Source organism: Kryptolebias marmoratus, linkage group LG10 (assembly GCF_001649575.2).
Source record: "Kryptolebias marmoratus isolate JLee-2015 linkage group LG10, ASM164957v2, whole genome shotgun sequence".
Classification (NCBI taxonomy): domain Eukaryota; kingdom Metazoa; phylum Chordata; class Actinopteri; order Cyprinodontiformes; family Rivulidae; genus Kryptolebias; species Kryptolebias marmoratus.
Genome location: NC_051439.1, coordinates 17,338,534 through 17,354,576, shown reverse-complemented (window position 1 = coordinate 17,354,576; position 16,043 = coordinate 17,338,534). Strand labels below are relative to the sequence as shown.

The following is a 16,043-nucleotide window of genomic DNA, read 5'->3' as shown; positions in this document are numbered from 1 at the left end:
CAACATCAGACATCTCAGTCCAGAAATGTGCAGTTCTAGGCACAGCCAAGATACTGCGCAGAACCCTCAAGCTCCCAGGCCTCTGGTAGAGGACCCGAGCTCAGAGGATGAAACAAAGACCACCCGCGGAGGGTGAGAAGGGAATTTTTTTTATTTTTATCATAATGCACTTCTAAAATATGATAAAGCATTACTTCTGCAAAACAAAGTTGCTTCATTAAAAAAATTGTCTGTGAAGATTTGCAATGATGTTTAGATTATAAAAATAAATTTTTATAACTGAAAAAAAAAAACATGTAAATTTAGGACCTAAGATAACTCATAACTAAAAATGACTTATGATCAACACCAAACTCCAGCTTTAAAATTAATAAACTGCTTCAATCTTTGGTTTGTTGAGTTGAAACTGAAAAATCAGACAGCACAGCTTTTGTAGTGGCAGAATAAAAGCATAAGCAGTGCTAAATTATTGGAGCGAAAGTTGGTATTCAACGAGATCAACGTGATGAGTTCAATTAAACACATATTTCTATGTATAGCACTGAAATGTCTTGTAAAGACGTGTAAACACCCACTGAAACTGCTAAGCTCTGAGAGTTCAACTCGCATGACTTACATGATTCTCTTCTGTCAGATTTAAACACACCTTGTTAAAACATCCAACAGGCTGTAAGCCAAGCAGATGTGGAAATTGGCTATTCAACAAAAAACATGCTTTAAAACAGAGTGGCAATGTGTCAAAAAATAATAACCTTAATTCCCTTATAAACATTGCTTTTAAGCTTCAGATATGGCAACATTTTTAGTGGACAGATAAAGTAAAAATAAATAAATAAATTGAATATACCTCCCTAAATTTCCAGAGATGGCATGAATATAGAGAAGCAGGAGGAGTCATTTGTAAAAAATACAATAAAAGAACAGTCCACCTTTTTCCCCAATATTAGATACATAATAAAAAGAAACAAAAACTGAAGCACATCTTAATATTCATTGGAATATTGAATTTTCAAACCAGCCTCTGGTAACAGAGCTCACCTCATAGTGCGGAGGTCCCACCCTCGTATTGCTGTGTCATTCGCTGTGGCGAGCTGGCTGCAGTTGTGGTGGGGGCTCCACTTGCCAGAGGTAAACTTCAACTGACCTTTACCCTCCAGGGTGGCGGTGCTGGATACCTGAAGAGAACCACAAGACCTTCATTAACATCTCTGAATATACAGCAAATCAAATTACTGATACATGTGTGTTTCATTTGAAAGCATGTGGGAAAATTCTGCCAGAAAAATACATCCAATCAGTATAATACTAATCAGCAAAAGAAGTTTGCATGCATAACTAAAGACTACAATATGACCCGGTAACAGGGCTGCACAAAGATAGAAAAACTTGCCATGTGTGGTATTATTGTCTTAAAATGACAATATTAGCAGTGATAAACTCACATTTTCCTCACTTCTCACTTTATCTTTTGCCATCACTATCAACTAAACCAGATGTGGGCACCAAGGGCAGTGGGAGTCTGTTTTGACCAAAAATACTATTAGCACACAAAATATAATTGCTTGGTACATTTAATATAATGGCCTATGATTTATTGCAGTCCAAGCAGTCCTTTGCGATATTGATATTGCAGTCACTGATACTGCATTGACGATAAATTTTTGATATACAGTACTGTGCAGCCCTACCCTGTAAGACTATTTTTGGCATCCACTGCCTGCAGACAGAACAAAAATAGATGGGCAAACTCTTAAAGAACAAGACTGGAAACAAGTCTAATTGTTGAGGCAGATTACATCTTTGTCTTTGGAAACCAAAGCAAGCGGTGTATCTGTTAGAGCAGCTTCGCTTGTAAGTGTACAGCTTGTTACCCGTGTAAATTGAATCAAAGGCACAGAGCATTAGATGTGTTTGCACCTTTTTACACTGCCATAATTTAAGAAACTGCAAGTACTTTTATATGTCAGATCGTTCACTTTAGAAAAGATCAGTGGGCAAATTGAGCAGAGGTGGGAAAATTTAAGACTGATTGTTGTGGGAAGTTTTTCCATTTAAGTCGGTTCAGACTAATTTAAATTTATTGTGATGCATTTTATTTCTTATAAGAAATACATTAAAGTAACAAAATGTCATTTGATGAAAAAAATAAGGGACATTTGGCTACAAAATAGGCATGTTAAATCATTACATTTAAGGCTTTTTCCAACAAGCTGACATTCTTGTCAATGAATATTTATCTGAGCTGCTACACATATTTCTAGCAAGAACAATAAAGGTGGAATTAATCAAAGTAAAAATGCTCCAAGGATTGATTTTATAAAGCAAATCACTTCATTGGGTTACTTTAAAAAAGGATTCCAATTATTGCTGCAGGCTGACTTTGGAAATTATCTTTCCCTCCAACTATGATGCATCTAACAATTCTAAAAAGCAGTATCCCGCTGCCCCATTTTTCTCTGCTCCCTGACTATCTGCAGGTTTTTATCCTCATCTTTCTCCTTCTCCCATTTCTCCTCCCATTCCTCTTTCTCTCCCGTCTCTGCCTGCTGGAGCAAGGATCATCGATCGGTCCATCACCACACAGTTCCCTGGTACATTCTCATTATTTCTACAGAGTAGGAGGGAGGCAGAGAGGAGGAAAAAGTAGAGGATTAAAGAAGGGAGAACAGCGCAGGTAGAGGAGCAGGAAAAATTAAATATATTAACGATGATACTTGGTATATGCGCAAAGTTTATTAGAAATTACATCGATGTATAACACCAAAATTGTTTGACTTTTGTAGCAACATGTCTTATGGCTTTAACAATTTTTGTCAACTTTAAAAGTAGAGATGCAGAATTTTGTTTTATAAGACGATTCAAAATGTTTCTAAACATAAAGGGAAGACAGTTCTGCAACTATTCATTTTTTTAACAGCCTGATGTAGATTTGGTAACAAATACATCCATTTCCTATTGTACAAGAATGAAGCCATACCTATACATTTGGTTTGTTTAGCTTCTTTTAAACAGACATGTTTAAATTACATTAAAAGTTCAGAAAATTACAGATATTGTGGGTATTTTTATTCTAAGCAACACCATGATTGTATATTTTAACAATAAATCAGGCAAAGAATATGTAATTACCTTTGAACTTGGCATGTTGTGACTAAGCTGTGGTTGGGAAATGCCTTCAATGTGTGTCTTTATCTTGTTTCTTGAATTTTCTTGCATGCGCTACCTGTGTTAAGATCTAGGGATTTACCAGTCGAGTCTGTCATCCTATTTCAGTAATTTAAAACCTTCAATTTGATTACATTTAAATCATTACCAGATTTTAGATGTGATCTAGCTTTACAAAAAAAAGCAACGGTGTTGTCAATATATATTTTTTATCTGCTTTTACCTGATGGTGTATATATACGCTGCTTTCACCACTAGATCTGAGCAGGCCATCCAGATAACAGGCCAGATGGTGCACTGTTTAAATCACGTTCAACTTCACTTGCCTGGCGCACAATGATAGCAAGGTAGTGCAGTAAAGATGTGTACACGTTCCTATTGGTTGCTGTCACTTTAAGGCATTTTACATAAGACACTTTAAATGTAAAGTGAGTAAAGAAACCATATTGGACCAACTGAAAACTTTGGACAGTTTTTGATATATATGTATGGTTAGGCTATATAACCACTGTAAATTAATAGCTATGTGCCTTATTGCTCTTATATTCAGAAGACAAATTGGCTTTGAGTTGTTTGGAGCAGACAACTCATTGCAGAAACACCATCTATACCAGATAGTATTCAAATAAGTATGAAACCACCTGTGCAATACAATTGCCATAATTTTCCCACACTGTAATTTAAATTTGCATTTAGTCTCTATATCCTATGGAGCACTAAGGCTTCCTTGACTCTGCTAACAGAAGCTTTGTTAACTTCACGATCAACTTCTGCAAGATCTTGATGCACTAATGGTGGAACAGGAAAGCTCAAGCTTCGTGCATCCCTGACTCCCAGCTTTATTAGTGCTCTAACCAAATTAGGGCCCCTAACAAGGTGGTACACACAACACTAGGGGACGCGTTCATTTAGGAGGCAAGCGGCTCTAATGCAGAGCTTTCTGTCAAATCACCATGCATTCATGCTTTCTCTGCACTCTGGTGTGTTAGTGTGTGTGCGCTTTAGTTTGTGTGTGAGAGTAGATGCTCAGGACAAGGTGTGTAGGTGTTCTCACTCAATTCCACCTGCGGGTCTAATTGATGAGTCCCGCATACACACATGAACACACAAAGATGTCTTTTAAACAATGCACGCTGGTACACTTATACCCACAATCTGCTCTTAAAAATGCACACACGCACACACACACAGCAAACTTACACACTCACTAATCCAGGTCAGGCCCTTGAGAGAGACACATCCACGCTTCAGCTGGACATGACTTGAGATGAACACATCACCCTCTGACAGACTGAGGGAACGGGAGAGGAGAGTGGGATGAAAACGGAAGGAGGAAGGGAGGGAGGTAAGAAGATTAGCATTCTCATCAGCACTGGAGGAATTCATCTTGAATGCCAAGCTCTTCCTCCTCCTTTACATTCCCCTTCTCCTCATCAAACCTACTCCCATTCCCTATCCTGGCTCACTCTTCCTTCCTCCTAATCTTCATCTTTGCAATCAGCACGACTCTGTTTCTCTTCCACTTTCTTCCTCCTTCTCATCATATTCCTTCCCTGCACATTACTGTCCATCTATGCCCGTCTCCCTCGATGCAGAAATAATGACTGTACTGTCCAGTGTCTGTTTCACAGAATTTGATTAACATCCCACACACCTCTGTGGTCTACTGGTTCTTTCACTGAGCTCAGATGAACTTGAGCTGGTTCACATTTAGAACCATTTTAGGAACACTTAGATTCAATGTTGTGGGTAGAACTATAGGTTTTATTGTTTATTTTTTACTTTATTACAATATTTTAAAGAGTGCAGCTTGTTATGCTGTGAAGGTATGGCATAAAAGCCCATCTGGGCAGCCAAAGTCTAAACTAAAAGTACGGACATCTCTCTGGAGAATGTTTAACAAGTTGTCATGCGCTTGTTAATTTGTTTGTTTTTGCTGTAAATGTGTAGAATGACACTGCAGCCTTTAAACAAATTTCTTTATGGGACTACAGATTATATTTATCTCTATCTTGTCATCTTTATCTTATCTATTTTAAGTTTTCTCTGATGTATTCTTTATTTCTGCAGATAGATAAATTACAAAGAAATACAATTTAAAAATGAAGCATACTTCTCAGTTTAATGTTAATATTCAACATTTCTTTCTTTTACACATTACTGTAAAATTCATAGACTTGTCTGTCACAGTTCAGTTGGTTAGCTCTTCTTCTTCTTCTTGTCACTTCAGGATCAACACAGTGTGTTCTAAAACATATTTTCTGTCCAGCTCTGCTGTGATCATTATACCCTTGTCACAAACAAACATGCAGCTCCAATAATGACATTTTTCAATGTTGAGACTGCTAATGAATGCCATGTACGGAAGTGACATAGGTACTCTAACAGTTGGTCACCTGTCATGCAGTTGTTGTAGCCCTTAGAGCTGTTTGTGATAAAACACACACACACACACACACACACACACCTGTAGGTAGCCTCAGTACACACTGACATAACAAGAGACAGAAAGTAAAGAGGTATTAGATCTGCATTGCTCTAAACTGCACATTGTGAAGAGCCAGCTCATTGAAATGAACCCAAATGGACATTTATGATCACAGACAAACACGTATACTTGCAACTGCATGTGACCTTGCTACTCTTTATATGAAACTACATAAACTACTAATGACATGTTCTTTTCACTCCTCATCACATTTGATTTCTCCTAAAAACCTCAGCTGACACAACACTACTCTATTACTTCTTCCTCTAATACATTCACACATGGCACAGTCCATTATTTTGAGGCTTTGAATACACATAATGGCCCTTTTAAGTGCAAAGCTGGCAAGTTGGAGACAGTGAATTTACAGTGAAGAGCCTCTTCACCTTGCATTACGAAGGACACAACCACAAGCAAATTGACCACAAGTATTTACACTCAATTTACTTACATGTTTTTTTTCTTGTGTATTAAAAATCATTAACGTGTGTTTCTGCAAGCTAGAGGCAACATTGGTCAACATTTTGAGTTTGTCCCCCTTCTAATTCCAGCTAACATTTTTATTCATAAAGTCTATTGCCTTCAATTTGACCATTATCATCATTGTTTTATTAGAGCCTAAAGTTTTCAGATAAGGGTGAAAAAAAGGTTAACTAGGTTACAGGTATGAACCCAAGTATTTTACACAATTACTACAGCCAGAAGAATTTAGCATAGAAATGTTAATCTGACGGTTTCACAACATTTATATGTTCAATCACAAATAAAAGACTAACAACACACTGGAGCGTGTAAAATAGTTGAAACACCTTAGCAGTTGAAGTGCACCTTCTGTATTTGATGTTCTGAGTGTTTCTGTGTAGTTAGTGATGCAGTCCCAACACTCCTGAATAAAATATTACTTTTTACACTTTATCTGACTTCATTTGCCTAATATTCCTTGTGCCTTACAATTCAACAGAAATGGGGAAGACCCAAAAAATCCTGCACATTAAACACATGAAGGGCTTTAAGTTAAAATTTTGCTTTAGTTTTCAATGGGTTATTACGATACAAGTATGGATGATCATTACTATAGCAATAATGGTAATTATAAATAGAAATAAACTTATTGATTTTTGACGTTTTAATAGGACACTGTCAGGTGGGAAATGCTCCCACTCTAGGACCATCAGACACATTGCTATCTAGCATCTGAACTGCTTCTAGTTCAAATTAATTTAACACCAGCAGGTGTTCCATGTAAAAAAGCACATTATGGTTGCAGATCATCTCATAACACTTGTATGTTGATTGCAAACATTTTTGAATAAAACTGTAAAAAATTCATTATTGGGAAAAAGATAACCTAAGGCAGCATAGTAGGAAATTATACATTACAAACAATTTAGAATTCCAACTTGAATTTCAAAAAGTGTTTATCTTTCTTAAGTGACATTAGTTTATGTGTTGCTCATGTATTACCAAAACACCACCACTTGAATGAATCTGTGCAGAGATGGAATAACTTCTGACTTGCCTATTAATATCATTGTGTACAAATGTGGGACAGAACTGACCTGAATAACATGAAATGAGATCCAACTTAGATCCAGCCAAATACAGTAGTTTGTGTGAATGTGAGTGTATAGAACAAAATAATGGTCAGAGCTGTTGTCTCAGAGGGAGACTGAATGTATCTGATAACACCAAGACAAAACGGTGGTTATCAAAACAGAGCTAGCTATAGTACTATATGGTGTGTGTCTGCATGGTGTGAGTCTTACCGTGGCTTGTGTGGAGCTCTCCTGCAGGTCCCAAAGCAGTGCATGATTATCAGCCAATGAAATCACACGCTTGCCATCCCCCATGGGCTCCCACAGCACACTGTAAATGCACAAAGACACACATGTAGCACATAAACACAAACAAAAACATGAAACTGGAGTCATGGTCAACGAGAACTCATGAGTTGGTCAAATTTACATGTAATCCACACTTAAAACCTGGAAAATCTTACATGAGTAAAACATTAAATCGGCTTCTTATTTTTTAAAGGTTCGGTCTGAAAATGTTTGCATGTGTATGTAACATACACAATACCCAGATTATTTGTATAAATTTTCAAAATACACACTTAACAACCAAGCTCTTCGAAATAAAGAGCAAATGAACTGCATTTATTAAATGTTTTTGTAGTTTTATTGACAGTTTAAAGTGATTTACAATGAAGGGCAAATTTACTTATTCACACATAATAACAATATGGAATTCAGTGTATTGTTCAAGACGTGGATTAGAAGATTCGAGCGAAATCACCCACTGGGCTCCCAAATGGAGGACAACTGCTATATACACTGGGAACAGCAGCTCAAGAAAATAAAACAACACCATAATAAAGGACTAACTAATATCACCTTTGGGAACGTGTTGTTTAAGATTCCAGTAAAGTCTGGCTATTGTGTTTAAATTCATGGGTTTCAGACATTTTAGACCTAAAAACAACACTTTAGAATCAAAAGGTCTTTATTGTCAACACAAAATCGGGTAACCTCTATTAAGTGCACATGAAAAGAATACAATACACATAATAACAATAAGGCAAAATTTAAAAAGTACTAGGTAATAGTCTATAAAATTAGGAAATCTCAAATTGTAAAAGTGTTGGTAATATGTTGTAAAGGTGCAGATAACCTGTTTAATGTTAAAGAATTTGGCACAAGGTAATTTTAGCCCAAGTTTCCCTCCTCTATATGAGGTAACGTTTTGTACAATGAACAGCTGAATGGAGAAGTTATATTTTATATGCAAAACTCTGGAAATCTGACTTTGGAGCTCGTTCATTTTTGGGCTGTAGGTCAAGTTAAAATCTGAAATGCTGTATCACTTGATATACCCAATTTCACAACATTTTGAGAAGAAACTGTAAAACTACAACAAACAAAGAATGTTACCAAGTAGAATGAAGATGGCAAGACAAAACATTAATTAGCCTGGGTTTAACCTGAATGAAAAGAACAAAAAACAAAACTGAATATACATTTAAGTATCACTTTTTTTAATTAAGCAACTTTCCTGACGCTTTCTGATTGATGGTAAAGTGCTACTAGCTTGTCTAAAACAAATTTCTAAAGTTACAGTTTTGTATGATTCCAAAAATATTCACAAGTTTTACTTTAAGCCTATTTTTTCCTGACCCGTGTATCAAGAACATCTTGAGCAGGTTTGTGTTAATGGTTGTGTGTGTGTGTGCAGTTAGTCATGTCACTTGATACCTGCAGACTCCACTAATTACACTGCAGAAATAAATATTAATTGCCAATAAAAGTGACAATAACATATAACTAAGCTATGCATGGTTGGCACAAAGTACTTATTGGCAAATCCTGCAGCCCAATTCTGTCAATCTAGCTTCACAAGAGTAAAACACATGGTTGCCTCACTGCTGCTAAAAAATAGCTTTTACTGCATACTTTACTTTGATCGCTCCCTGCATACAGCCGTCTGCAGAGTATTGATTCTTTATTGCATGCCTCTTGGAGCTGTGAGTCTTCGCTGCGCTCTACTTAAAGTATGTATTATGTGCACGGGGCTGCTCTTAGTGTTTTTCATTGCTCCCTCGGTGTTGACTAGATCACTTGCATACATTTGAGCATTTCTTTTAGTTTGGATGGATTCAGCAGCTATGTAAAGACAGAAACACTGGTAAGAAAGACGCATGATCTAAAATAAAAAGCAGTTCTTTTACTTCTGAATCCTGCCACATGTCAGCGAAGTCAGAGATCTTGCAATTAGCTAAATATACCTTTGGCCTCAAAATTTGCTTGTTAAAAGGTTTTGTTTTAAAATGACTTTTTTTTTGAGAAAGAAGAAGAAAAACTGCACTTAATTTGGGTCAAAAGAGCTGGAGATGTGGCGTCGCTTCAGGTTTGGATGTCTGTTATTAAACTGCTGTCATTAGAGGTTTACTAAATGATGCAATTTATTAAAGGAGTTCATCAATTAGACACTCCATTTTCTTGGACTCATTTGTCAAAATGAAGCAGCAGCAACAATGCCAACATATGAGAGAGCGCAAATGTTAGAGAAGGTGAGCGTGTTTGAGAGAGATAAAAGAAATGACAGAGGAAAGGAGGTAAGACAAAGCTGAAGTTTGCTTTTGGATTAAATTCAGGTTTCAAATATGCATAGTGCCATTAGAGAAGGCAAAGCAGAGCGGGGGAGGGACTGAAGGAGGTAGAAGAGGGGCAAAGGAGCAGTGTTTATTAGAGCTGTAAATTCAAGGCTGCTGAGGGACGGCTTTTACTGCCCTCCTGAGGAGCAAGCAGTCATGGACTCGGGATGCAAAAACACCAGCATCAACACACAAAGCACAGCACACAAACTTTTTCTCCTTTAGAACTGCATCACACTGACTTCAAATTATTTTCTGAAAACTAAAAATGCATAGATTCCTATACATTTTTCAAAACACATCTTAAAAGATCCCTTTTAAAGTCATTTTATTGTTAAAATAGGCTCTTAAGAACAGTGCCTAAAATAAAGATTTAGACATCCATGGTTTCATCTGTTCCAAATATAAAAGCGATCACATTAACTAGTTAGATAGGACTTATTAAGGTCATATAGTGTATATAAAGATGAGTCACAGTTTCAAGATCAAGTGGAAGAGATTGTTTTTTTTTTAGTGAACACACAAGTAGTCAGTATCTTCCCTTCTTCAGACAGTAGTAAACATGATCTCAGGTTGGAAAATCAGGGAGGAATTTTAGTGCAGGTAAAAACAATTATTTAAAAGGTTTGCCAGTGAAAACAACTCAAACCTAAAATAAATTCATTGTTATTTGAGCAAACACAAATGTCACAGCTTTTCTTAATCGATGCCCTTGTTATTTCAAACATGGTGGCTGCTAAATGCACATCTCTTCAGATCCACTGTGTCCACCAGGACTTATGTCAACCTTGTTGGATAGCTTACTGCGATCATCACTTTTACAATGATGGTACCTGACTGGTCCCCTGATAGAGCTCAATGTACCCTGTATTTCACAACTTCTGTTCTTTGACATAGACCTGTGAAAGTTATCACACAGCATTTTGCAGTGTTTGTTTTCTCAGGTTATATCAAACCAATAGCTAGTAAAAATGTTTGATATGTTTTGAGTACATCCGTTCTGAATAGGATCAAACTGGGAGAATTATGAGTCACAGCATAGCAGTGGCTGGATACACAAGGCAGCCGCCGGTGATCTCAAATACGTTACCAGGACAGATTTGCAGAAATCAAACAGGCAATTTGTACTACTTATGCCAATTACTTTGTCTAGACAATATATAGGTCACACTAACAGTAAACCACCTATATTACAAGCTCCTAGGGATTGAGCATAACCCTCTTTAAAATACAAAAGGTGAGAAGCAAATGAAACTCAACCATAAGGGAGACATTTAAGATTTTTAGGCCATCAAATATCTTGGGTCAAAGACTTTATCAGACAACTGGTTATTTCTTTATTTAATGTTGTTGTTTTCTTTTTAATAAGTTGGTACGCCAAAAAGTATGTTTTCTCCTTTTGTTTATAAATCCATGCTCTCATTTTTGGATATTTCTGTGAGGAGTATTGCTGAAAGTAAAGGAATTTATAAGCAAAGAACTCTCATTGTTAGAATACTAATACAAAAAGTCCAAGGCTCCAATAGAGGTTTACACAGTGAAGCACATCAGAGGGTTATACTTTTTTTTTTTTAAAACATGCCTAGAGCATTCAAACTACTACTTGATCAAATCTATGCTGCTTCAAGGAACCACTACCATACACATAATTTTTTAGGCCTTTAGTTCTGAGTCAAACCACTAATAACCCAACACTTGGGTCATTCTAAAATCCAGCCCTGAAACAAAACTAAACAGCATGTGAATAATATGAGTCCATATGCAAACAGACGATGGAAACCACAGTGCACAAACTTTCGAAGTGGAAATAGCATGATAGATCACTCCTCTTTAACCCACACCCAAATACATATTTATTAGTACACCATAGAACCAATTAAACGGTGCTCATCACTATGGGACTTATACATTGTATACCTCCCTACGGTATCATGTGATACACAAAAAGTCAGAGATTATTGGTGTGCAGCGACTTGTACTGCCTCTCTTTTTTATTAAACACTAAGTTATGTGCATTTGACCTTGAGCTCTGCAACAAGCTGGCATCTGGAGCAGTATGTAAATACTGTCAAGGAGAGCTGTGGGGGTTTTACAGCACCATATATCTAAGTCAGGGACAGGGATTCACTTTTCCCCTTCTTTGTCTCACCATACAAATCTCTCACACTCAGGATTGTCCCCCTTCTATGCTGTGCTTTGCATGCATATGAGTTTAATCCCAGTCCATCCTATATAAAGCCTACACAAACATATTGGGTGCATCTGTGTGTGCCTTTGCTTCTTTCGGATATGATTTAGCCAGAACACAGTGACGGCAAGAGCATGTTCCCAACGAACACACTCACAGAGTCACATTTATCTGTGAGCTGAATTTCGTGAGATCCAATTTCAGTTTCAAAAGGAGGATAATTTTTGCAAAGATGCATCAAGTTTGTAGACATGATATGAGTATTAAATTACGAGTCTAATTTCCATAACTTTTAGCTATAATTATGTGTAGTATGTTGAGTGAGTTCTGAAAACCGATCCTAAATTATAAGATAAGAGTTTGAAGATTATCAGATATCAGATTATTTTAATTCACTTTAAACAAAGGTTAAGTCGAGACACAAAAATGTGTACATTGTTGTAATGTTATTATATTTTCTAAAACTATAATTAAGAAAACAAGACTTTTTTCCATCAGGGTTGAATATTTTTAATAATAGCATAAATAATGAAAAGATTTGTTTTTTCCTTTTGTAAATATTTGAAAAATACTCCACATTGTCATTGTTTATGCACTTAAAAGAATCCAATTTCAATTAATCTGAAGGTAATTTCTCACATCTACAGGTGTCCGTACTTTTCTGTAACAATGCTGTCATCACAGAAGTGGAAAAGAGCTTTGCTAAAGAGACAGAGCTTGACTTTCAGATTTGTTGCCAAAAACTCTGAATGGTTCATTTTGTCTTTGGTCTGGAGCACACGGTGTCCATTTGAAATTTATCTGGAATACCAATTCATCTGACCGCAATTCACTTCGAGCTCAAAGAAGTCAATGCCACACCTGACTGAAAAAATGTACAGCATACATCAACTATTTTACCATTTATTTATATAAATGTAGAAAAATATTTTCTTCAATCCATCTAACCAAAGTCATCTGACACTGGGAACTATCTTAGTTAATTTAGTCTTTTTTTTTTTTTTTTTTTTTACAAAACACTGTGGTTCAGGTTTAATTAACATACTTTAAAGGATTTGACTTTATATGATAATTCTGCACTAAGGTAACTTAGATAAAATACTTTAATATCTTGGCTGCTGCTGTGAGATTAGAAATGATGGGCAGAAGTTTTAATAACCTCAAATTTTTCCGTAATGAACCTATCACTAACCTCAACTGCACCAAGATTATTTTCTGACCTCTATTTGCTGGCAGGAGGAGGAAAAAAAAAGATCACAAACTTCTGATCAATGCTTCCACCATGGTGATACACACTTATGCACAGCGGGCTCATAATCTGTGATGCAGGAGCTGGGAAATTTAGGAACATTCACACTGAAAACAATGCTTAGTTATCACAATAAACCAGCCTACACTCTGTCATGCACAGGTTTGCGCAACAAGACACACACACAGACAAAATGTGGAGATGTTTTTGCACAACAAAGATAAAAGAGGCTCAATGTAAAGCGTGGATACACAGGAATTTAAGTGAAAGGCTCAAACATTTCATTTAAACTGATCATACAATATAACATGACTGCATCTACACTCAAACACACACAATCATGCCATAAAAACCTTCTATCACCTTTAGAAAATCAACCTTGTTTCCTATTGCATTTTCCCTCCTAGAGGTGCGATTGGCTCAAACCGCTCCACGGGAATCGATTCACTCAACTGGCAAAGCTCTCAATCGAAAGTAAATGCAGGAGGAAGACTAAGAAGGGGAAAAAAAACTGCCATGGAGCACACATAAGCACACAAAAACATGATTTTTCTTAAGCTTTGTTTGGCCACTCTTTTGGGGTGTATTTTCTTGGCATTTTCATTCAGAGCACGCTTCACAACAGGGCAGAGGCTCAAATGTTTGCCCACCCAAACAATGAGGGGATTTTGAGGAAGGAGAAAGTGTTATTGTTGGTGGGAGTAGAGACACCAGCAACCAGAAAACACACATGTGAGCAAAATAGGCAGACACGCTACAGTGGATCCAAACATGCATGGAGCAGGTGGACAAACATGCACACAAAACAAAAAAATAAATAAAATAAAATAAGAATACCAACTCTTTGTCCTTTTACTCACATACAAACATGCACAGACTGGTGCAAGCTGCCAGTATTATCACAACGAGTGAGGATAAGTGTGTGTGTGTGTGTGTGTGTGTGTGTGCTGTAGAGAGATGGGGGAGGCGGGCAGTAGACCAAAGCCATCCATCTCAGGAAGCCAATAGTGCACAGCATTGGGGGCAGGCTTCACAGCATCGAATTCACAGTCCAACAACACAAAAACACACAATATATACTGTATGTGCACAGCGTGGTGCCCTTGTGAGGGTTACAGCTCTTAGGGTGCTGAGATGGTGGCGCCCACTACCATCAATCTTTACCTAGCAGCCTTGCTTAACCTGGCCTTCAACACACAAACACACACATATTTAACGCACTGCCATCATCCTCACCATAACTAGAATCTTCTAAAAATACTCTTTACATTAAAAAAAAAAAATCTTAAACCCAAAACAGGCACTTAAATGGGGTAAGAACAAAACAGGATGCCACAAAATAAAGAAAAAAATAAAGAAATCTTCTCTCCCTTCTTTGCATCTTTCCTTCCCCCACTCCCTCCCATCTTTATCTCTACCTCGCAGACACTTGCTACAGTACGCTAACTGATTGGTGCGTCTAAAAATGATAGCAACCATGAGGCAGACGACGAACAGCGGAGTAAAAGGGGGAATGACCATCGATTTTCATTCTCATAGGCAGTGAGTTATGGCGAGGAGCTCTGACTGTAAGACAAAAGGATCGAGCCGTGACTAAAATCTGAGATGTGGGCCAGTCAATAGTCCGATCCAGAGAAAAATAATAACGCACACACAAAGAGAAGAGATGTAGAGGAGACTTGTTTCGGAGTATAATGGAGTGTGTGGGCTGGTTCACTTTCTGTAGAACTAAAACATGTCCATCTGTCACCAAGTGGGACTGTAAATCTAGCTCCTACATAGCACCTTTTTCTTGCAGACCATCCAATTAGGACTGCATCTATTAATTAGTTTTGGTGTTTATTGATTAATCTAATGATGGTTTAGTTAATAATTTTACCTACCATTCTCAATTTAGCTGTTAAAATTGTTTTGGTCAGTTAACTAATAAATATTAACCAGAACTTTATAAACTTTTAAATCAAGCTCTTTCTCATAAACCTTCTCTGTTACGGTTTGCAGTTTGACTCAAGCTCATCTGAACATCTACACGGCTTGGCAAAGTGAATTTGAGCTTTAATGGCAAAAGAGCACCACTGTAAAGAAAGGGTGTGCTACTGGTCACAGAAAAAAAAAAGAAAAGGATTCTTAAAAGATGCAATGCGGCACAATAAATTGTGACAATTGTTTTGTTTTTATAACTGTTTAAGGTCATAAATATGAACATAATTATTTCAATAAGTCATTATATCCAAATCTATTGTGGCCAACCTTAGGCTGGCCACAATAAAAGGCCATTCTAAAATGTGCAGTTTTATCCCACAGCACAAAGCCACAGAGGTCACATGTTTTGAGGGAGCATGCCATTGGCATGCTGACTGCAGGAATGTCCACCAGAGCTGTGGCCCATGAATTGAATGTTCATTTTTCTACCATAAACCAACTCAAAAAGGTGTTTCAGAGAATTTGGCAGTACATCCAACTGACCACAGCAGCCCAGGACCTCCACATCTAGCATCTTCACCTCCAAGATGTGCAATAATATGCCATACCTGTGAGGAGGATGGATTATCTCAGCAAAGGAGAAGTGCTCACTAACACAGGTTTACTGTGTACATTGAAAAAGTCTTAGATCTTTGAGTTGAAATATATATATATATATATATATATATATATATATATATATATATATATAATATTATATTACTAGCCGTGACTTGTTACAATATCTTTGCCTAAAAGAGAGATCAGTAACTATCCCTAGCGAAATTGCAGACATGGAAAATGTAAGTATTTAAGAATCAAACAGTGTTTTCTAATA

The 16,043-nt window shown here is 36.9% G+C and overlaps 1 protein-coding gene across 1 annotated transcript in view; it reads right to left on the bottom strand.

Annotated features, from left to right (window-relative positions):
* The window catches only part of eipr1 (EARP complex and GARP complex interacting protein 1), a 46,652-nt gene that overhangs the window by 21,472 nt on the left and 9,137 nt on the right, over positions 1–16,043 (bottom strand). Inside the window, exons 5-6 of the mRNA XM_017431712.3 lie at positions 7,420–7,519; positions 1,039–1,175 (exon numbers count right to left, since the gene is read on the bottom strand). Coding sequence (XP_017287201.1) covers positions 1,039–1,175; positions 7,420–7,519 — 237 coding nt within the window. The remainder of the gene's footprint in view (positions 1–1,038; positions 1,176–7,419; positions 7,520–16,043) is intronic.